Raw genomic sequence first — 23,704 nt, forward strand, 5'->3', positions numbered from 1 at the left:
TCTAATTAATGCTTTCTCATTGTCCCATTTTCCTGTTTTCTTATATTGCAAGTAATTTTTGGTTGTATACTATGGAATTATATTATGTCTGTGCCTCTTGAGGTCAACAAGACTGCCATTGCACCATGGCAGAAATGCATTCCCATGCAGAATGTTGGGGGATTCATAGGGTAATCATGGTGTTTCCCTTGAATGTTTCTTTCTCTCAAAGATCATAGTTTGCCTTGTATGTGCTGTCAGTTTTATAGCTGTTTTCAGCAAGAGGACAAGTCTAATATCAGAAGTCTAATGACATGCCTGAAAGCAGAAGCTAGCTAAAGATAATCTGAAGAGTTCATTTAGCACAAAGCAAAGATAGTGCTGTTTCAAACACTGTACCATTTATATACTGAGGAGAATTTGATAGGGATGAGATTTTTGTGGAAATATGTATGGCATGCATTCTCTTTTGTAAAACTACATTGGAAACTAATGATAAAAGTTCTTAAATCTAATTCTATATTTAGTTTTCATTACTATTTTGAGCAATTTGCATTACTTTCTGTCTCATGCTCTATTCAGGAAGCCATAAGGCTTCATTTTTCTTCAAAACACTTTGACATTATTCAAGAGGAAGGACAGTATACACACAGGATATTATGAAGAATATCCACGTGAGGAATCATATTATTAACAAGTAAAAATGTTCTCCTGTGAAGAATATTCCTCCATGTTTTCCCCTTCATATTTTGTCCAGAGCTATAAGGAAAGCTTATGACAAACCTAATTTCTGTACTCTCTGTTCACGCTGACAAACCTGCAACTTCTAGTAGACTTGGCAGCTTCTAAGAGGGAAAGGATAAAGATGTGCTGCAGGGAGCCAGGGGAGGCTCCAATTCCAAGGCGTGGTAATAAGGTTAGGAAACTTAAAGATGAAAAAACAGCTGAAATGGCAACACACACAGATACAGAGGAAAATAAATGTGCCCTTTGATATAAAAGAAAATAAAGGTTTATTTGAAGGGAAATAAATGGTTTTTAAGTATCACATATTGAATGATCAACTCAAGTTAACATTATTGGCAAACTACCTGCAGTTACTCTAAGGACCAAAGTTTAGCAATGTCAATGAATTAACAGTTCAAAATTGTCAATGTTTTCCTACCTCATAAAAACATGTCCCTCTAAATTCAGATGATAAAGAAAGGTGAGGAAAGTTGTCCAAGGCCATTTAGTGAAGCAGGCTAGTCTCCTTTTAGCTTCATCAACATCTCTTTCTGGCTCCATCATCCCAGTTAGTAGAGTTCCCCTCTTCCCTGTAACCATGCAGGGTTCCTGGGCTTCTTTTATCTTCTCTGTGAGTAAAACAGGCTCATAGGAAAGGGTCTGATCAACTTGTTCCCACTATTCAACTCAGTGGTTTGGTTATTTGAAATTTTTAAATTTATGGTTGGACTTCAAACTTCCTCAAACTAGAGAAATTTGAGGAAAGCAGAACTCTCCTCCCTAACATCAAATCTTAATGCATAAGCCTGGCATCCACTCTTCTTACTTGTCATTCATGTTTTCACAGAATATAACCTGTTATTTGGTGCACTACTTTCCATTCCTCCTAATCTCTCTCAGATGGACAATAAGTTTCCAATCTTTCTAGTTTCTCCAAGTGCTCTCAACTTTTCTAATTTTATTTAATTTCTTCCTTAAAAGCCAGCAATTTAAAGGATCAGAGCTTTAAATAGGATCAGAGCTATTTAGGCCAAATTTCTCTAGTGCCAAGGTTGAATCTTGTCCTATGATAACAATCATTTTGAAAAAACCTGGTCATTTCTTTATTCTTTGACTGGAATTTCCAAATCATTTTTCCAGTCTCCTGACCAGTCTCTCAAAAGCTTACATGCTATTTGGAATTTATCATTTGACAATGATGTACATGAGACACTGTGAAAAATACAATATCATTTAAGGTATTGATCTTGATACCAAGTAGATGAAAATCTAAGCTTCCCTGGTGGCTCAGATGGTAAAGTGTCTGTCTGCAATGCGGGAGACCTGGGTTCAATTCCTGGGTTGGGAAGATCCCCTGGAGAAGGAAATGACAATCCACTCCAGCACTCTTGCCTGGAAAATCCCATGGATGGAGGAACCTGATAGACTACAGTCCATGGGGTCGCAAAGAGTTGGACATTCTTCCCTCATTAGATTAAAATCTAATGAAGAAAGAAGAATTCACAATTGTTAAATTTCAATTTTCAAACTATGCAAAGTAAATATAAAACAAAATATGATCATCCTAATAAACACTGGCTTCCCACGTGGGGAAGCTTACCTTCCAATACAGGAGACGTAAGAGACATGGGTTCAATCCCTGGGTCAGGAAGATCCCCTGGAGAAGGGCATGGCAACTCACTCCAGTATTCTTGCCTGGAGAATCTCAAGGACAGAGGAGCCTGGTGGGCTACTGTTCATGGGGTCACAAAGAGTTGGCCATGACTGAAGTGACTTAGCATGCACACAATAAACACAGGACAACTTATAAGGGAATTCAGCAAATGATATTAAACTTCCTTACTGCTGCAGTAATATGGAAGGCTTATAAGCAGTAGAAATTTCAAGCTAGATCTGCTAAACATGAATGGATTTTAAATAGATTCTCATAGTAATTCCTTAAATGTTTCTGGAAAAAGCTCCTTTGTTGCCTAATAAGAATAAAAGAAGTAGAACTGCACAGTGATACATCCTGCTAATAAAAACACCAGCATGGCTACAGCCTCTGTTTATCCAATTTAAAAAGGTAGTTTAGGAACAAAAACCTTGTCTCTTATTGCCTGTAACTCTTGAAGCTGAAAACTTTCTAATGAAACATACAGCCAAATTGCACATGCTAGCACTAACCCTAAATTTTCTTTGGATCAGTTGGATGTGCAGGCTTTGAGCACACTCAGAAGCCCTTCAGCACCTCAAGGGCTTATTTTTAGGAAAGAGTGAGCATGACTTCTGGCGTTATATCTCCCCTGGATAAACTACTTATTCATTGAGTCAAACTGGATTTCATTTCGACATTAAGTCCCTGGGCAAAGTCAAGAGAGGAGGCAAAATATATATTAACATATGCAGAAAATAGCAACGTGTCCTGCCCACGTCTTTCAGGGGTTATATTCACAGTCAACCCCTGAGATGCTCGTAATGCAAAGATTAATAAAACACTGCTGAGCAGGTTGCTTACTGAGTGGACTATACATGCTTGCTTATGGCACACACGTCACTCACCGCCCCTGAATGGAGAACTCTGGAATGCAGAGCCTCTGGCTGCGTACAAACGTGGCTACAGGAGGAAGCCTGCTCATCTGGGGAATGTGCTACTGGCTGATTTATCATGAAAGGAGCCTGAAAAGAAGTGGTGGCTGCTCTTTCCCACAATCCGATAAGCTGTTACACAGAGATAAACAGTTGCATTGAATTAAGCATGTTTGTCTGTTTTTCAATGCTGATTTTTAACTTCCTGTTCTTTCAGTTTCTTGGGGCTTCATTTTTAATAATGCTAAGTGTTTTAAAATTATGCACAACCCTACAGTCTTAATCATTTCAAGTTCTGCTTTAAGGAAAAGGTAAATAAGAACATATTGACAGTGTGAATTTAAACATTACTCTAATTGATGCTTAACTAGTAACTGTCTAAGACTACATAAAGTGTTACTTAAGGACGCCCTGTCAGAGGGCTTAAAACTATTTCACATGAAATAGGTGTTAGTCAACTTGTTTTTAAGTACTGTATATCTAATATTTTAATATATATAATATGCAATGAATTGCTTTTTCAATCAAATACTTAATAACAATCACCATGTTAAAGGAAACCTATGGCAAACTTATTATCAATATTTTCACAAATGGTGGAGATAGTTGGTAGAAAGAGAGATGAGTACTTTTCCATCACGCTCTTTATAAAAATATACAAGCATTTAAATTATTCGACTCCAGGCATAATGTTCGTTTGTTTACAACTAAAGTTTCTATCTTGGGTATCCAGTTCATGGCCCAGCACACACAAAAGTAGGTGTTCAATAAATATTTGATGAGTGACTGCATCTGTGAAGCTTTGAAATAGGATAATAGGCATGTTCCTACTTCAGTATTCTCCTGACTGAAAACCAGTAAATGTAGGAATGTAGGTCAACTTGAGGCCACATCTTTCCTGGCTTTGTACAGATCTGCCTCAGCTACAACTTCCAAATTCAAAGGCAGCATTTTCTCCTGCACGGGTACAAAATACTACCTGCTGGCAGTCCTGTCATCAAAGACCGTAACAGAGGAAGAACATTTGGGATGATTAGGTAGGTAATGAGATAGAACAACTGATTTCTCTGATTTCCACTTGCTATGTCACAAGTAAAATGGTAGAGTCATTTGCAAATATCATTATTGTGGATGTCTATATTCCTTCAAGAAATATTTGTTGAATATCATCTGGATGACAGACACTATGCTAGGCCCTCGGTACACAAAGGTAAATACAACACAGGCCCTGCATATGAAACAGATATGAAATACTACGAGAGTCTGACACACACTACTACTTTCAGCATGATGTGATGTTTCATTTGAAGCCTTCTCTGGCTAAGAGCGTTTTCTTAAAAGAATTAAGCTTTCCATAAACTATAAGGTCATCTTTACTCTGTATAGTCAAATGGCCTTCATATTCAAGAGATATCTACATTTTTAATAGGAAAACGGTAAGACTGCATTGATGACCTTCTTTTAATTAACTATTCTCTTTCACTAGGCGTAAAAAACAATTATTTTGTAATGCCAATTTTAGTTTCTTTATCATTAGTGATAATGATCGCAATGTCTTTTACCTTCCATGGCAGTTTTGCTTCAAAGGGAATTGCACATAAAGATCAAAGAGAGACCAGAACTGACAGGAAACAAACAAGATTCTACTACAGTATCAACCTCTTTAAAAATCATTATTATTATTAGATTTTCTGGTGCCCTATGGCAGATCTCCCAGAGAAGCTCTGGGTTAACACTGAGTGTTCCAATCACTGCCACTCTGAGTGCAGAGGTTCACACCTATTAAATAAACAAAACCAAACTCAGGTGACTTGTGTGTCTCAAGAAAACAACCCATCACTTGCCTCACATAAAAGGAATAAGAAGCATATGGAAGGCCAGGTTTTAAAGGGCAATGCCAATAGGAAAAGGAAGAAATGTCAAAGATGCTGAAATAAACACTGGACTAGTTCTTGTCTGGATGTTTTTGTTGAGTTTTGGTTCTTTTCTTCCTACATTAAAAATCCTTATGGTGTGCATTTCATTTATTCTAAATGAGCAAAGAAACAAATTTCAATCGTAATAATAAATGCAAATATTTCTTGATCCAGCTACAGCAGGAAGACAAAGCAAGAAATAAACAATTTGACTGAGGAAGGAAGATAGGAAAAATTCTTGGCCTTTCCTGGTGCTGACCACAAGATCTTAAATGCTAAGTTGATATTTACTGAACAAACAGTGTAGAAGGGCCCTCGCAGCAAAGAGACCAACATGTGCAGGATGATGAACTCTTCCTCTGAAGTGAAGAGTTCAAATAACCGAAACATAAGAGTTTGAAGGTAGAGGAGGAATGATGCTGATGGGCATGGTGAGCAATAAGACTTGAGAGCTTGCCAGATTCAAGATCATGGAGCATGAAGTCCTTCCTTCAACCTAGAGGCAAGGGGAAGTCAGTATAAATTAATAAGAGATGGGCACTCTGAACAGCAATTAAGATTATACATTAGATGGAGTATCTCCTCCAATGGGACACCCAATGGCTAACATTTACTAGTATTAATATATTTGAGAGCACACTGGTGGTATGCCTTTTAGACAGTCTGACTGAGCCATAAGCAGCCAGGAAAGACCCCTCCTCCATAAAACCTCACAAATACACCATCATGCACAAAAGTGGGAGAGCAGACCCACATTCTCAACCACACATACAGGGGCATTACAACTGTGTGTTGTCAGGAAACTGCTGCAGGAGTCCCTGCTCTGCCGTCTCTCACCTGCCTCTGAATATAACAAGCTTACATCACCAAGGGGATGGGCAAATTGAGACACTGTGCTGACCAGTAGTGCCAGGGAGCCACGTGTCAAGAGTACAGCAGCAGGTCCATTGGTTTATGTGCACATGCAACCAGACAGCCCCACACCAGGATTTTTTAAAAAGTCCCCTGGTAAGACCCCAGCCTACTGTCAACAACATGATCCCCACCTTTGCTTGATTCATAAAAGTTGTATATGTTCAAGCTTATCATGTAAAAAGAAGCTTGATTTAGGGAACTGGCCTAAGCTCCAGTGTACTGTGCAAACCCCAGCACTCATGCTTACCATTCTCCCTGAAATGTGAGACCCATGTCAGGAGCTGCCTAACTCCAGCTAGAGAAGGCAGCCCCCAGGCATCACACTTTCTCCAAAATCAGTGTTATATCAATGCTACAGGTTATAAAATAAAAAATTGTGTAAGTTTACATTTGAGGAAGGTTATCTTTTCCTAATTCACAAAAAGATGCTTTGGGGGCTAGCATCAGCTCCCTAGCAATATACTGCTATTGTCCTGTTAGAGATAACAAGAGTCTAACATTACAGGTTTTAAAAAAAAAAGAGGACGTGGCTTTGGGAAGGGCTCTTTTGTGCAGGTTTCTGGCTCAGAAGCCTGGGTACAGAGAAGAACCATTCGTAGACCCTGAGGTGTCAGAGGATGTGTGGGTAGAGCTGTTTATGTGTTACATTTGGTCACTAGGTCATGTCCGACTCTTTGCAACCCCATTGACTGCAGCACACCAGGCTTCCCTGTCCTTCACTATCTCCTGGAGGTTCTCAAACTCACATCCATTGAGTCAATGATGCCATCCAACCATCTCCTCATCCTCTGTCACCCACTTCTCCTGCCCTCAATCTTCCCAATATTTCCTCAGACTTTTCCATTGAGTCTGCCCTTTGCATCAAGTGGTCAAAGTGTTGGAGCTTCAGCTTCAGCATCAGTCCTTCCAGTTTAGGGCTAATTTCTGACTGGTTTGATCTCCTTGCTGTCTAAGGGGCTCTCAATTGTAGTGCTAGAGAGCTGTTTAGCAGGCAGTTAGCCTAGGAGACTGTTAAGTGGTTGAAACTGTGAACACTAGTTGAGCTAACCCAAGAAAGGAGTATTCAGTACTGGAATTGAGATGTAATCGGACATGAATCATGAGAACAGAAACCTAGGAAGCAGAAACATGTAGAAAAGAAGATTTCAATTAAGTAAAGTGAGGACTACAAAGGGTTTATTGTTGAAAGACAGGGAATAAAGACTCATAGCCAGGTTACTTCCCTGCTTCTGCTGCTGTTAAGTCACTTCAATCATGTCCGACTCTGTGCGACCCCATAGACGGCAGCCCACCAGGCTCCCCTGTCCCTGGGATTCTCCAGGCAAGAACACTGGAGTGGGTTGCCATTTCCTTCACCAACGCATGAAAGTGAAAAGTGAAAGTGAAGTCGCTCAGTCGTGTCCGACCCTCAGCGACCCCATGGACTACAGCCTTCCAGGCTCCTCCGTCCGTGGGATTTTCCAGGCAAGAGTACTGGAGTGGGGTGCCATTGCCTTCTCCACTGAACTGAACATTAGAAAACCCAGAGTCTGAACACTACTAAGTACAGTCTGTCAGGTCACTTCCTCTCTTTAGTCCTCAGTGTCCATTTCTGGGAGGTGGGGCCACTAAGAGCTATGTCACAGCAGGGTGTTGTAAGGACTGGGTGAGAATACTTGGGAGCATTCCTGGCGCGCTGCTCCATATGTGTTTAGTAGATGGTAACTGGAGTCATTATCCCATCAAAGGTCTGAATGGGGACCATCAGTATCATCACTGTTGCCTTCTCTACCATTCTTGTTCATTCAATTTTTATCTCTTTAGGAATTTGGTGACAGCCTCTGTTAGTCTGCTCCTCCTTTACACGAAGGACAGAGCAAAGATCCAGTTTGGCAATGAGAGAGGAGGACTAGCGGGCAGCATTGGCGCCATCCACTGATATCTCCCAGAGGTACAGACACGGGACTCATGAAGATGTTGACAAGACTCCAAGTTCTTACATTAGCTTTGTTTTCAAAGGGATTTTTACTTTGTTTAGGGGACCATAACTTTCTTAGGAGGGAGATTAAAATAGAAGGTGACCTCGTTTTAGGGGGCCTATTTCCCATTAATGAAAAAGGCACTGGAACTGAAGAATGTGGGCGAATCAACGAAGATCGAGGGATCCAACGCCTGGAAGCCATGTTGTTTGCTATCGATGAAATTAACAAAGACAATTACCTGCTCCCAGGAGTGAAGCTGGGTGTTCACATTTTGGATACCTGCTCAAGGGATACCTACGCATTAGAGCAATCACTGGAATTTGTCAGGGCATCTCTGACTAAAGTGGATGAAGCGGAGTATATGTGTCCTGATGGATCCTATGCCATTCAAGAAAATATCCCACTTGTCATTGCAGGGGTCATTGGCGGCTCTTACAGCAGCGTTTCCATACAGGTAAGACTGACAGTGTTGTTGATAAAACTCTGTATCTCTTTGGTTTTATGTCTTTGGGGAACAAAAGGAAAATATCCTAATAGCTTCATCAATGGATGATATTAACCATGTAATTGTTCATTTTTGTAAGTCTCTGGTAATAGAGGTTTGCAGACAGAACAGTACTTGAGCAATGAAAATTGTTTAAAGATATAGCAAGTAGCTAGTGCAGCATAATGAGCTACTCCAAAATTCAGTGACTTAAAACAACAATTATTAATTACTATAGTTTATAAGTCTGAAGACTGGCTGGAGCGAGCGGATCAAGGTTAGGTTCAGCTGCAGGTAGCTCTGCTCCAAGTTTGTCCCTTATCCTCCACCTGGAATCAGTCAGCTAACCCGGTCATGTTTGTCTGAGTGATGACAGAGGTGCAAGAGAATGCAAATTTAACTGCACAGGCCCCTTGCAAACTTCTGCATGCTTCACAGCTGTGAACATCCCACCAGCCAAAGCACCTCACAAGGCTCAGCCAGAATCAAGGAGCAGGGAAATAGGTGCCACCCACAACCCACGTGCTGCTAAGTTACATCACAAAGAATGTGGTTACATCACAGAGCCATGACTTCAAGTCCTCAATACAAACGAGCACAAGGAGGTACAAAATCACTGAGCTCTATTTTTTTCCACACTAATTTTTTCCCAAGCATTGCTTTATTCAGAGATAAATTATAAAAAAATTTCTCATGGGATAAACCTGCAAATGTATGCAGAGATGCTAGATAATTACTACCAAAAAAAAAAAAATAGAGGGAACAATTTAGCACATAACTTAAACTAGATAAAAAAAACTGATAATTGGTTCTCATAATTTTGTTAGGGAAAGAAGGAACATATTAGTCAAACTCTTACAGTGCTCACAGGTCACAAAATTAGAGATGGAAAAGAGCTAAGAAATCATCCAGGTCAAAATTCTCATTTTCCCATGCCCTAGAAATATTGGTTTCATGAATATTCCCATTGGTAGGTAGCACATGAACTAGAACTTAGACTGATCTTTCGTACTTTGGGGCTCTTTCAACTCTCCTATGTGATTTTTATGTTATATGAAGTTCAATATTTTTCCTGGTAAATGTGGCAGTAATACAAGTCCATAAGATACGAATCATATACTTTGCTTCCTACCAAATGACTGTCATCAAAGCTCCGTACACTAAAAGAAGTCATATTACACCCATGTTGTCTGTACATGTCACCAACCACTTAAACTGGCTCTACTCACATTGGAATAATCTTATTTCCATATCAGAGACTTTAAAATTCTACACAGAGTTCTGTGCTGCTCTACGCAGCTAGTGCAAATTTTTTTCCTTCTATAAGCACACACTCATGAGTAATTAGGAGAATTGATTTCTCATAAATATCCTTTGACTTCGTTAGATGGATAGAAAATACTGCACATCTCAAAGCATATCATGTTAATTTTGCCACTATTTCTACACTTGGATAACAAAAGATGGAATTTGCTATTTGAAAAGAGAAAACTAAAGTATATATTTGTCATACTTCAATAATAATTTCATCAGATAAGTGCCAAACATTTTATAAATATTTATATTGTACTCAATATTACCACTAGTAAAGAGTTACAAATATGTTTTTCTGACCTTAGTTTCTCCCAATACAGTAATAGCACTCCACAGCAGATGTGTAACTATATATTTACCCAAAGTAATTAACAAACTGTGCTAGGCAAATAAAATTTTAATCTACTTTTACTGTTTTATTACCTATAAACTCCTCAAAAGAGGTCAGATCTTTTAAAAATGTAGGTTATTAAAACCCTGCACTTGTTCACAAGGGGAAAAGCCACTTAATCATCAAAGGACCTGGCTTATTAGTTCACTTATCTGGTCTATATCACTATAAAATCACAAATACTGATATGGTTTTTGTCTCCACATTATATATAAGGAAACTAAAACTGTCATGTTATATTGAAAAGGACATAAATTTAGGCAGCACCAAATGGAACTTGAACTCCAGCTCCACAATTTACAAAAAGTGAGTGAGTGTTAATCGTTCAGTCACATCAGACTCTTTTCTACTGTGGACTGTAACTCACCAGGCTCCTCTGTCCATGGGATTGCCATTTCCTCCTCCAGGGGATATTCCCAACCCAGAATCAAACCTAGGTCTCCTGCAATGCAGGCAGATTTTTTATCATCAGAGCCTTCAGGGAAGCCCCAGTTGACAAGCTTATTTATAAAATAAGGAAAATACTATCCACTTAAAAAAGTTATTGAGAGGATAAATTGAGAGAAGCCATGGGAAATGCTTTACCAAAAAAAAAACTAACAGATTCAATAAGCAGTAACTATTATAAACCTAAAATCATTGGAAAAATCGGTGGAAGAGCCACCTCTAACACTAGCTCCAAGAAGTCCCAAGAAATTGTTGCTGGTCCCTCATGTGCCTCGTCAGTCAGGTGATCTGTACGAAGCTCCCTGGGTGCATCCTGCAACATCACAGGGGTTAGAGAGACCACTCAAGTCCCAGAACTCAGCCTTGACCTCGAGGAACCTAAACTCTGGCTATGGATACAGTACTATTAGGAAATAATAGTGACTACACTTCTGAATACATTCAAGGGGCTTACATGGTAAGAAATGACCTCTGGGAAAGTTTTGAGGGTGACTGAGGGAATGAAAGCTGCACTAGAGAAAAGCTAATTGGGCCACAGTCTGAATGAAACACTGGATCTGAGGAAGTCGATCAGAAAGACATGGTAGGAGTCTGTGAGCAAGAGGACAAAGACCTTGACAGCACTAAGAGGGTGAGCCGGAAATGAAAGGAGAGAGAGGGCTTCACTGCCCCCTTCCTGGTCCCCAGGTGCTCAGGCTCTGATTAGGCCCCCACTGGTCCCCTCAGCCAAAGGAAGTAGGGAGGTGGGGCCATCTGTCTACACTCCGATCTCCAGGCCGCCTTCCAAGGAATCCCTCGCCATAGAGCCTTGCTTTCAGCTTCATGAATGAAAAGCAGTCTTAGGGGCTCTTACATAGCTAAGAATTCAGTTACCCTTGGTAAGCCTATTATCTGCCTTTAAATAAGAATTTTTTAAAGAAATAGTCAATAGCAATCCAAAGCAATAAACTCCTGATGGGGACTTTGAGACACTCTTGCACCTATATTAATGAGAGAAGTGTTTTAGAAGAGAGGCATTTTCTGGGTGCCCCTCACCCTCACTTTTGCTCAGGATGGATTCTGATCCTCTGCCCTGGTGTCTGGTAACTGTGGTGACAGCGTGCAGCTGGTAGCCACAAAGATGCATGCCCTGTGGTCACCTCTGCCATCTATTTTCACCTGCTTTTAACTTCTTGAATAATTACTGGAAAATGTCTGAGCTTGAACCGAGCTAGGGGGAGAAAAGAGGGTTAAACTGTAGGGAAAAAAAAAAATATATATATATATATATATATATATATATATATATATATATATATATATATATATATACACTAAGATAAGTCCACCACAAAATTACAAAGATTCCACTCATTTAATTGTTGCATCCAGTACCAAACCACAGCACAGAGTTTTTAGTCACAAAATCATTCCTGAGAGCCAGACTTATCAAGAATGATAAAATTTGTGCATCTTCTCTTTTGTGGTTGGGTCAGGTTAGACATTATCATCTCCCCATTTGGCCGAAATAGCTTTACTCTTGGGATGGCTTCAGAAGGTACTTTTCTCTCCAGTTTCCTCTCCTCTCATTATCTTCCTGCTAAAGAAGAATTCCTCTAGAAATCAGCAGAGGAGACACCCTCCACTGTATTAGTTCATACAACAGGCAGCCTGCAGACAGCAAAAACCACGTGAAAGGAGAAATTCTTAATGATTTGCTGAGTTAATCTGTATCGCCATTGACAAAAAACAGAATATTTTCTTGACACTCTTAATAAGTAGACAAACCACTCTTTGGTGGTCCATTGTCTAAAGCAACAGAATTGATTTTTAAATTTGGTAATCAATGAAAGCTAGAATCAAAATCTTTCTTTATTAGCAAATATTCATGGGGTCTATTCACCACCCCATCTGGCGAATAAGCTTCTTTTCAAAGTATTTTAGAGATTGTATTCCACTCTCCTCTATAAGCCTGCAACCCACCCTCTTGGGGAAAAACACTATTTATTCAAGTAGAAAAGCAGGTTGGTTGCCTTTAGCAAGGCAATTGTCTACATGGTACTATTCCGAAGCAGTGTTTACACTTGTGCTTTTTCAAACAGAGCTCCTAAGTTGTTCAGTCAAAAAAAATTCTCACGAATTGTTCCAAAATATTCCTCACTCCTTTCAGGAAATGTCTATTTCCTTCGTCTTTTTTGCCTTAGCCAGAGCAAGGTCAGCTGCAACAGAACAGGCATAAGGTGACCAGTTATTATTGCATCCCTGAATGTTAAAGTAGCCTCAGCAACAAATGGATATTTGGGTTAAATAGCTCATACAAAGGGCAGAATAGAGCCTTGAAAGGATCCTAACACCTCTTTTCTATGCCTGACACAGTAAAATCTTTTTTCAGAATTTTTAGCACTAGTCACATCCCAAGAACTCCCCGACCCTGGGAGGTAGTCATTATATCGTTTACCATGACATGGATTTGGACATGTCATGCATTGCTCACATCAAGTCCCTGAGAAGAGTAGCTCAAACTAAAGCCCTTGCAATAAGTTTCCCAGATTTTATCTAGATAGGGTATGCAGAATAGCCTATAAAGACACTAAGCAGTCTATTCTTCCTCCTCCACCCAATTCCACAGACAGAAAGTGGGCCAGCACTCCAGTCAATCTATATTAAGTATCGTCTTCCCTCAATGATTCATTCCTCCTTTAATTCAAATGCTGTGGGGAAGAATCACACATGAATTCCTGTTATCACAGGAAAATCAGAAAAACAGCTGAAGGACTAGGTGTTACAAAAGGCTGCATAGGGTTAGCTGTGACCAAGTATCAGATAGACTCCAGAATGGAAAAATAATGTTTTTTTTTCTGTGAATAAATAAATAAATTTAAATTAGAGCAGAGTTTCTCAACACTGTCCCTATTGGGCTGGATGCTCCTGCTGTGCAGAGCTGCCCTGTGCAGTACAGGTTGGTTAGCAGCGTCACTGGCCCCTCGTCACTAGACTGCGTGCCAACAGGACCTTAAGTTGTGGTGCACCCAAATGTTTCTATACACTGTCAAAGGACAAAGTTCTCCCCCTTCCCCATGGACCAGGGCTGACATAGAGCAGGGTGTGTCTAGAGCCAGCATAAGGAAGAGTTATTAGAAACAAAATGATAGTCCTGAATGAGGAGGCTGTAAGTCCTTAGTCACCAGAGTTATTCAAACAAAAACTGACCTATATATAATCGAGGCGACAAAGCAACATATTAGTAACTGAATTGTGTTGCATTGAAGGGCATTTCTTAATTTTATAATTATACAGTGCTAAAGCAAAACACTCTATTAAGATGAGTGATTATCATGAAAGTATCTAAAACATGAAACAAAATAAATTATAGACTCAACCCACCATTGGGATTAATTTGAAGAAGTCTAATCAATTGTTACTTCACTTGATTATGGTAGTATTTGTGTGAGTTTGGTAAATCAAGCTTCTCAATTATGTACTAGTTACAACTAGGACACATATAATTTCACTTTCATTAGAAAATAAGCATTTATTCAGTTCAGTTCAGTTCAGTTGCTCAGTTGTGTCCGACTCTTTGCGACCCCATGAATCACAGCACACCAGGCCTCCCTATCCATCATCATCTCCCGGAGTTCACTCAGACTCACATCCATCGAGTCAGTGATGCCATCCAGCCATCTCTTCCTCTGTCGCCCCCTTCTCCTCCTGCCCCCAATCCCTCCCAGCATCAGGGTCTTTGCCAATGAGTCAACTCTTCGCACGAGGTGGCCAAAGTATTGGAGTTTCAGCTTTAGCATCATTCTTTCCAAAGAAATCCTAGGGCTGATCTCCTTCAGAATGGACTGGTTGGATCTCCTTGCAGTCCAAGGGACTCTCAAGAGTCTTCTCCAACACCACAGTTCAAAAGCATCAATTCTTCGGCGCTCAGCCTTCTTCACAGTCCAGCTCTCACATCCATACCTGACCCCTGGAAAAACCGTAGCCTTGACTAGACAGACCTTTGTTGGCAAAGTAATGTCTCTGCTTTTCAATATGCTATCTCAGCTGGTCATAACTTTCCTTCCAAGGAGTAAGCGTCTTTTAATTTCATGGCTGCAATCACCATCTGCAGTGATTTTGGAGCCCCCAAAAATAAAGTCTGACACTGTTAAGCATATGTATTTTAGGTTCAGCAAGAACACTACTGTGTCGACTAGGTAAGGGGAAGCAGAGAGCATGCAAAATAAAATGCATAAATCTTATTACAAAACAGAAACAGGCTCATAGAAATAGAAAACAAGTTTAGAGTTACCAAAGGGGAAACAAGAGTGAGGATATATTAGGAGTTTGGGATTAACAGAGACACACTACTATACATAAAATAGATAAACAATGAGGAGCTACTATATGGCATAGGGAACTATGTTAATATCTTGTAACAACCCACATGGGAAAAGACTCTGAAAAAGTATCATTTTGCTGTATACCTGAAATGCTGTAAATCAACTGTACTTCAATAAAAACATTTATAAATAGTAGACACTTTATGAGCCCTTGACGCATCTATAAGCAAATATCAAATCCATATATAAAACACGTACAAGAACTGAGAATCAGTTGACCGTGTAAGTGCTGGGAGACCAGAGAGAACAACGGAATGAGCAGAAGGGAATGGAGGTAGAGAGGGAAAAGACTCTTAGATCTGTGTGAACAGAAGGCAGATCCATGCGAACAGAAAGCTTGCCTTTAAATTGTCCCTGGAAAGCTGCTTTCTCATAGTCTAATGATGTATACTATCTGCTCCTTCTTGCCTAAAAAGGAGAACATAGTGTTTCTTCTATCTGGAATGCACTTTCCCTTAGCCATTTGGCCAAGCCAAATCCTTCTCTCTTTCAGTTTTCAGCTCAGACACTGTCCTTTAAAAAAAAAAAAATCCCTTTAATTTGTTTTTAACTTTTTGGCCATGCCACACAGCATATGGAATCTTAGTTCCCTGACCAGGAATAGAACCCATGCCTCCTACAGTGAAAATGCAGAGTCTTAACCACTGTACTGCCAGGGAAGCCTCATACCCTATCTCTTTTGAGAAATGTTTCCCAAGCTCCCACTACTTAAGCACACACCTGCATTACTAGCTTATTAACTATAATTATTCCTTTGTATATCTATTTTCCTACCTAATAATAAGCTACTTGACTTTGGGAACCACATCTTTTATCTTTGTATTGAGGGAACCTAAAACAATACCTCCACCAAGTTGAGAGTAAATGCTTTTTGAATGAATTGAAAGAATTAAGAGACTGATAACCTGCTGCCTGTCCAGAAAGCTGGAAATCCCTGAATGAATCTTGGGTTGCAGATCACAACCATGACATACTTATTCTAGGTCAGTCTGGATCATCATAAATGAAAAATAAGCATTTTTCTACAATGGAAAAATACATATGATACAAAAGACAGATGATGTAGAAAAGTGAGCTTGTGGGACAAACTTCTCCCACACCCTCCCCACCTTCACTGCGTGCCACAAAAGATGTCTTGATTTGAGAGTAGCTCTAAGGGTTCCTTACTTTGCTGACTAAGGTCCGTCTAGTCAAGGCTATGGTTTTTCCTGTGGGCATGTATGGATGTGAGAGTTGGACTGTGAAGAAGGCAGAGCACCAAAGAATTGATGCTTTTGAACTGTGGTGTTGGAGAAGACTCTTGAGAGTCCCTTGGACTGCAAGGAGATCCAACCAGTACATTCTGAAGGAGATCAACCCTGGGATTTCTTTGGAAGGAATAATGCTAAAGCTGAAACTCCAGTACTTTGGCCACCTCATGCGAAAAGTTGACTCATTGGAAAAGACTCTGATGCTGGGAGGGATTGGGGGCAGGAGGAGAAGGGGATGACAGAGGATGAGATGGCTGGATGGCATCACTGACTCAATGGACGTGAGTCTGGGTGAACTCCGGGAATTGGTGATGGACAGGGAGGGCTGGCGTGCTGCGATTCACGGGTTCACAAAGAGTCAGACACAACTGAGTGACTGAACTGAACTGAACTGAACTAAGGGTTCCACTCCATTTGTCCTTAGACTGACTATTCCCAGAGACTACTATCCAACACTCAACATAGGTGGGCACCCAGGGCCATTCCAGATTAGGTCAGTGCCCCATACTTACTCTAATCAAGCTGTCTTCAGTCTTTCCACATAAAGAATACAGTGTTGACTATGCCAGATTCTGCGCTAGGAGCCAAGACGAAAGAGAAGGAAACATCATCCTATCCTTAAGACAAGTAGAGTGACAGCATTAGAACTCCATTCACCAATCCAACTTTAGTGTCTCTATCACTAGAAAAGTAAAAATGATAGTTGCATTCAATGAGCTTAAAATTGCAAACACAACAATCACAGCACAGATATGGCTATACATTTTTAGCATGCCTTCCTAAAAATTTCAGCTCAGTGATTAAAACTCTGGGTGCAGATTAACTAGAATTTATTTAATCCTTGCCTCTTTCCTCATTTCTAAGACTAAGATATTAATAGTACTTCTTTTACTGGGTTATTGCATGAATTAAATGAGAAAATACATGAAAACCAGGTTTAAAAACATAGTCTTACACATAATGAGAATTAAACATTTTAGATTTTAGTATATATTTTATGTTGGCTTAAAAAAAAAAACTTTCAACATCTCCAGTGCAAGAGGAATCGTTCCAAAAGGAATTGGGGTTCATGAGGGTCAAGTACCAAGTTTAAGTTTCTACCACTTTACAAGTAGTGGAATCAACATTAAAATCTAGATAGCTGGCCTCCCACACTGCTATCCTGATCGCCCTCTCTCACAGCCTAAGCATCAGAAAAACTCAATTCAAGAATTATCTCAGATAGAATCTTTTTATTTATTTCCTTCCCAGGCTTTTCATGCTAAAGCAATCTCACAAATCCCACCCCACGCTGCCCGCCCCCCCCCCACCAAAACAGGGCTGTGTTATTTAAGGACTTTATCACAGGGAGGGAGGCAACAGCAAGAGCAATTCAAAAATGCTTTTGTTAACATTGTTTCACTGTAGAAATTTCTCGCCAGAGGTAATTATCTAAGATGCACTATTTCTTTTCCTTTGCTTTGGAGTTAATTTATTCCTTAATTAATTCTCCTTCTGTCATGTGTCTATTTGGAAACTACTCATGAAAAACAAGAGGTTACCATCAGGACCACTGGCCACAGGGCAGTAGAATGGCCTGTGACTGAGAACCAGCTTCTGTGGTGTTCACACGTCTAGGATGGAGGTCATGAAGTGAAAATCAAAGGGTATGGGCATTCCCGAAAGATCAGTGAGTGTTTTATAATATAGCACAATTACAGATTAATAGGTCAGCTCCTCAATGTAGGACTGCTGCAACTTTCAGTTAAAATGAAGTTGTGATTTTGCTTTACCAACACAAAGTTCTCTTTCCAAATCACTATTAAATATGTGACTTTTTAATAGCTCAATATATACAAGGCCCAGGATTTCAATATGGAAAGAGCCAATACATAACAGTTTATAATACTGAAAGTCTATTGATTTAATGCAGAATAGAAGCACTTTTACAGTTCTCTGAAAAACGCAGTTGAAAACTTAAGAGTATTTTCGCAATAGTGGACTCTGAAAATTCAAGAATAATGTTCCAAAAACACCTGCAGTTAAACTCTAAGCAAACACTGCTACTCCAGGCCGCATAGCAGTGGGACTCGGAACACTGAAATTGTGGTGTCGCTATTTTTGACATCACCACCTGGTATATTATGGAAATCCCTCTGTTACTAGTGACAAAGTCTTGATTCCTGCCAGCTCCTTGATTTTACATTCCCATAGAGGGAACTGTAAAACACAAGAAAATACAATAGGGGCAACATCTTCAGAAATTATATTCCAAATATAGACCAGGTTTATTTGCCAAGTGGTCAGAATGGCAAAGCATATTGAGACATTTGCCGCCACTTATTAGGTCAAATTGGCAGGGCGTGCATCCCAGGGACTAGCAGGTCCCCACCAGGCACTGTGTCTCCACTTTGGGTAGCTGCCATTAGGTTCACAATGAGGCCTCAGAGAATACAAACCAGGCAATTAAGCTCTCCCAGTGTGGAAAACAGATGTGATGGAACACACAACCTATAATTTGTTCAGGATTTTTCTCCAAAAAGTAACTTTCCATCAAAGTAAAAAGGACATATGTGCATTAAGCATATATTACCTATATTGACACAGTAGTTTTAAGGAATATCATTTATACAAGATTTAAGAAATGTGACAATAAATGTAGGCTGGTGTCATCCAGTAAACTTCAACTGCTATCAGAGTTCACTTAACTGAAGCTCTGTTTTTATTTCTACCTGGATGAAACGGCTTATGCCCTTTTTCTGAGATGCTTCCAGGAATTTAAAAGTTCTTTAGCCTTTTTATAGTCTCCAGTAATGAACATTATTTATGACCTGCTTCTTTTCAAGAAGATTTCAAGGTGACCAGTAATGACACAAACAGGAAAACAAATTAAGACATGAGTACTTAAGTAATTACTACAACCAAATAAATGGTTTTAATGAACTCAGGTTTTATTTTTTCACCTCCAATCTTGACCTTTCTACTATTAACTTATTAACTGCTATTAGGATTACAAGGTCCCTGGCCTTCAAAACCTCACAGCCTGAGTCAGAATGAGTATGTTGTCCATCTGATTACCCTTCCCTGACTTTTTCTTTTCAAGTTGGATGTCATCCACTGTGGCCTGCTTAGAACATAACTTTTGTCATGTCATTCCTTTATTTAAACTTCATAATGTCTTTTTATCTCTTAAAGAAGAAAAATCAAAATCTTTATCATAGCATGTGAAACACTTAGCAGTCCAGCCACAATCTTTTTATTCTTCCTCATCCTACTACTCCCTCGAGGGCACTGGGTACCCTGATAACACTGAATAATTTGCTACTCATAAAGCAGATGTGAATTTGTCCATCTCTGCCTTTGTGCTCATCTTTCTGCCTGAAAACTTCCTTTCCCTTCCTCTGCTTGGTTCAACGTTCCTCTGCTTGGTCCTCTGCTTGGAAACGTTCACTTGGTCTTCAAGATCAAGTCTAAGTGTTACCTCTACATGGGAACCCACCATGACTCACTTGAACCTGCTCCTCCACCTGTGTTTTTGTATATGTACATGTATCTCAAAATTTTATCCTTAGTATGCGTCTTTGTGTCCCACAAGACTACACCTTCCTAGAAGACAGTGGGGGTACATTACTCATCTTAGGACAATATAAATTTGAGAATAGTGTCTTGTAACATCAAAGTCGACTGAAGTTTGCTGAATGAATGACCGCTGGGTCAGCCATTCCCACCACCTCTGTCATGTTTTGAACATTTACTAAGTGCCAGCTGGCGAGTTAAGTGCTTCGCAGGTATTATCACTTCATCCTTAAATAACTTCACAAGCCAGAGACTACTTATTCCCTTTTTACAAGAGAGGAGACTGAAGCTTAAGGAATTAAAATAACTTAAATAAACCAATAACTTAAAAAATTAAATTCAAGCAGCTAGTGAGAGAATGGGCTGCTATTCCACTGCTGGCCTATTTGATGCCAATCCTATGCACTGAATGGTTACCCTACTTGCTTATATACCTGACAGTTCTGTCGAAGTGATGAACATTTAACAGGAAACCCATGAATAGCATAGTTTTATTTACTACAAATAATGTATATAACCCTCTGTCCTAAACTATTGCAAAGGATCTCAGAAATAAAATCATTTTTTAAAAATTAAGCTACAGTCCTTAGCTCTTCGTACACATCCTCAACAGTTTCAGACTTCAGTTAACAGTAAAAAAGGATAGGAGTGTCTTTTTTAATCAATAGGACTAAATTTATCATATTATGTTATACAAGTGACTTCAGGGGCCACAGAAAAATATGGATTTGTCCAACTTGTGGCTTTGTTAAATCCTCAAGAGGCACTGTAAAAAATCAATATCCAAGGCACAGAAGGATGTGTTTTTAACAGGTCTTTTGCTGTCAAGTCATCCTTGAAGTCTTTTTGCAGGTGTCACTGGCAAACGCTAACACACACTGGACCAGATATGCCGTAGACTTTCTGACCTTATTGTTGTGGACTGCAACTCAGGCTCACTCAATCCCATGATTTCTCTTAAAAATTATTTCACGAGGGGAAAAGGAGTAAAGAGCAGATACAGGCTGATACAGTAAGCAAAATGTCTTCTTATTCCCCTTCTAAGTATCTGCTAAGTCTAGTTGGAAACAACGTCATTCCTGAGACAGTGCCTTGTTAGAGAGGGAGCAAGACAGACCCTTGTCAAATATGGGTTTTCACGATGAGAAACCTGACATGTCTGATGATGCCAGTCTCCCGGGAAAATGTGATTCAAGGGACCCTACATGGTCTACATAGCACTTCAGCCTCAGTGATAAGGGATGAGAATGCCAAAATGGCTAACCTTGCTATTCATAAATTACTTAGTAACAAAGGAAGAAAATGAAAATGTCTGACAATATGGGTTACAAACCACAGGTGTTGCGTGCAAAGATTTCAGGAGAGAGAGAGATAGCAATCAGGGTTACTATACGCCATTTATGAAGGTTTCTACCATCATTAGAGAGTCCTTTTCTGGAACATCCCTACAAAATCATAAGGACTTTATCATACCATTAACGGGAATGGCAGTACAAATCTTGGACTAGAGTGTTTTTTGTGCTCACGGCACGTAGGAATCAGTGACTTTTGCAGATTAAACTGAGAAAATTGGCATTTGCTATGCTCTGTCATATGACTTCCTAAATCCAGATTAATCTCTGACCCTCAAACATGGGCTCCAGTCAACTCATTTCATGCAAAACATTCCCAGATGTGCTGCAGGTAGTGTGGTCCAAAACAAACAAACAAACAACAACAAAAAACAATGACTAATCCTTTCTGCAATAACAATATGATTGGCATCCTTTATGAGCAGATAACTCATGTGATGGGAACAGCTTGAATCCCTCAGGCAGTTTCTCAACTACACACCACCTCCAGTTTCATTTTAAAATCCAAGCCAATCTGAGGTTTCTGTATAGCTGATAGTACAGCTTGATCATTCTCAATAGGAGGGTCACAGTGGTCTCATCCCATAACAACTTTGAGAACTGGCTTTATGTAATAACACGGGTTATAAGGTAGCAGATGGCTTAAAGTACAGTAGTCTTGTGGGCTTGTATATAATCATTTAATTAAAAGAATGAAACAAAGCATTCAGCACTGCATGTGTGATAAAACAATTAAAGGTGTAGCTTATTCTTAGAAAACAGCCCCAAAGTGATATGGAAACAACACCAAATGCAAAGGCAAACCCTTGGAGGTTATTATCAAGTCTCCTCATTCCCAGGTTAGCACCAGTGGCTTATTTTTCAAAAGCATACAGTTCAGCTTTGTAGATAGCAATTTTCTTGGGAAGTAATAATTTGATGCCTCTTTACCATCTGGAATTCTTATAGCTAAGCACAGGTCCCCGTAAAAACCAGCTATTGTTGTCCCCATCAGCACAGCCTCAGAAGATAATAACCACAAAATTTCTGAGAAGAATCCTCATCATGGACAATCACTTTAGTGGGACACTTACTTCTACTAGACTCTAGACCTACATCTGCCTTTTTGTCTTCTGTTGAATAAAATGTCTGGCATTGTATCAGCACAGAAGGCATGAAGCTCATATTTAAGATGGGTATGTCATATCTCTTATATGCGGACTTTAAAAAGAAAAGATACAAGTGGACTTACTTATAAAACAGAAAGAGACAGACTTAAAAAAATGAAATTGTGGTTGCCAGGGGGAAGGGATAGCTAGAAAGTCTGGGATGGACATGTACACACTGCTATATTTAAAATGGATAACCAACAAGGACCTATGTATAGCATATGGAACTCTGCTCAATGTTATGTGCCAAGCTGGATGGAAGCAGGATTTGGGGAAGAATGGATATATGTATTATGTGTGGCTGAGTCCCTTCACTGTTTACCCGAAACTATGACAACACTGGTAATCAGCCATATCCCAATATAAAATAAAAGTTGAAAGTTTGGGGAAAAAGAATATGTATCTCAGCGAAACTATAAAATAAAATGGGTATGTCATGGATGTCCTGAATGGGAAGAGCGACTATAGGATGTGGAGGCTCACAGTGACTGACATTTCTAATTCATATTCCCTTTTTTCACAACCTCAAAGAATAGACTAGCCCAGCTCTTTCCCAAAGCTTACACTCTTTTATCCCTATGATCAGAGCATCACTGAAATGAAGCATGACACCTAGAATTCTAAAGACTTCCCATAACTTGCTAAAAAAAAATGCCAGGAGAAATAAAACTCCCAGATAAATTGGTCTTTAACTCAAAATTCTCAACAGCCAATGAGGATAGTTTGGCTACCTTCAGGAGCCTGACTCCACAGTCAGCTATTGATTATTGGAAAAACATTCCCAAGAAAGAATAAGAACAGAGCAACTGATGTGAGTAATGAGGGTTTGGCTGCTTACGTATCTGTACACAATGCATTAGTCTGCAGAAACATCTTCCCTTATGAGCAGACCTTAGTATGGGTTCATTTGATGAAGACTTCCCTTAGGTATATGTTTATCTGATTCCTCCTTTAGGTTTATATGGTTTGAAAACTAAGGCTCCATGATAAGGCCCTTAGTTTGTTTTCCTTAAGATAAAAAGGCACCTTTGTAGCCCAAGGAAATTGGTGCAATAACCAGATCCAGTTGGCATTTTACTGATTTCCTTTTGTATACTCCTAATTAGTTACACAGAGGTAATTTGGAGAAATTTTGGTTTTAACAGTATGAAAACCTTTGCTTCAGCTACCTTAAGGTCTAAGCCAATTGTCTATGTATCATCTCACTTTGGTGAAAACTTGACAATGATTAGTGAAGGATCTACAATGCACAGAATATTGTTTATAGATAGTGTTTGACAGGAGCTTTACATTGCTTACTGGGGTAGTGAGTCTGCGGGGGGTTCCCACAGAAA

The 23,704-nt window shown here is 39.6% G+C and overlaps 1 protein-coding gene across 1 annotated transcript in view; it reads left to right on the forward strand.

Annotated features, from left to right (window-relative positions):
* GRM3 (glutamate metabotropic receptor 3) overlaps nt 1-23,704 on the forward strand; it is a 242,631-nt gene that overhangs the window by 129,438 nt on the left and 89,489 nt on the right. The window contains exon 2 of the mRNA XM_018047287.1: nt 7,908-8,519. Within this exon, the coding sequence (XP_017902776.1) occupies nt 8,052-8,519 (468 nt within the window). The 5' untranslated portion in view covers nt 7,908-8,051. The remainder of the gene's footprint in view (nt 1-7,907; nt 8,520-23,704) is intronic.

This window comes from Capra hircus, chromosome 4 (genome assembly GCF_001704415.2).
Source record: "Capra hircus breed San Clemente chromosome 4, ASM170441v1, whole genome shotgun sequence".
NCBI lineage: Eukaryota > Metazoa > Chordata > Mammalia > Artiodactyla > Bovidae > Capra > Capra hircus.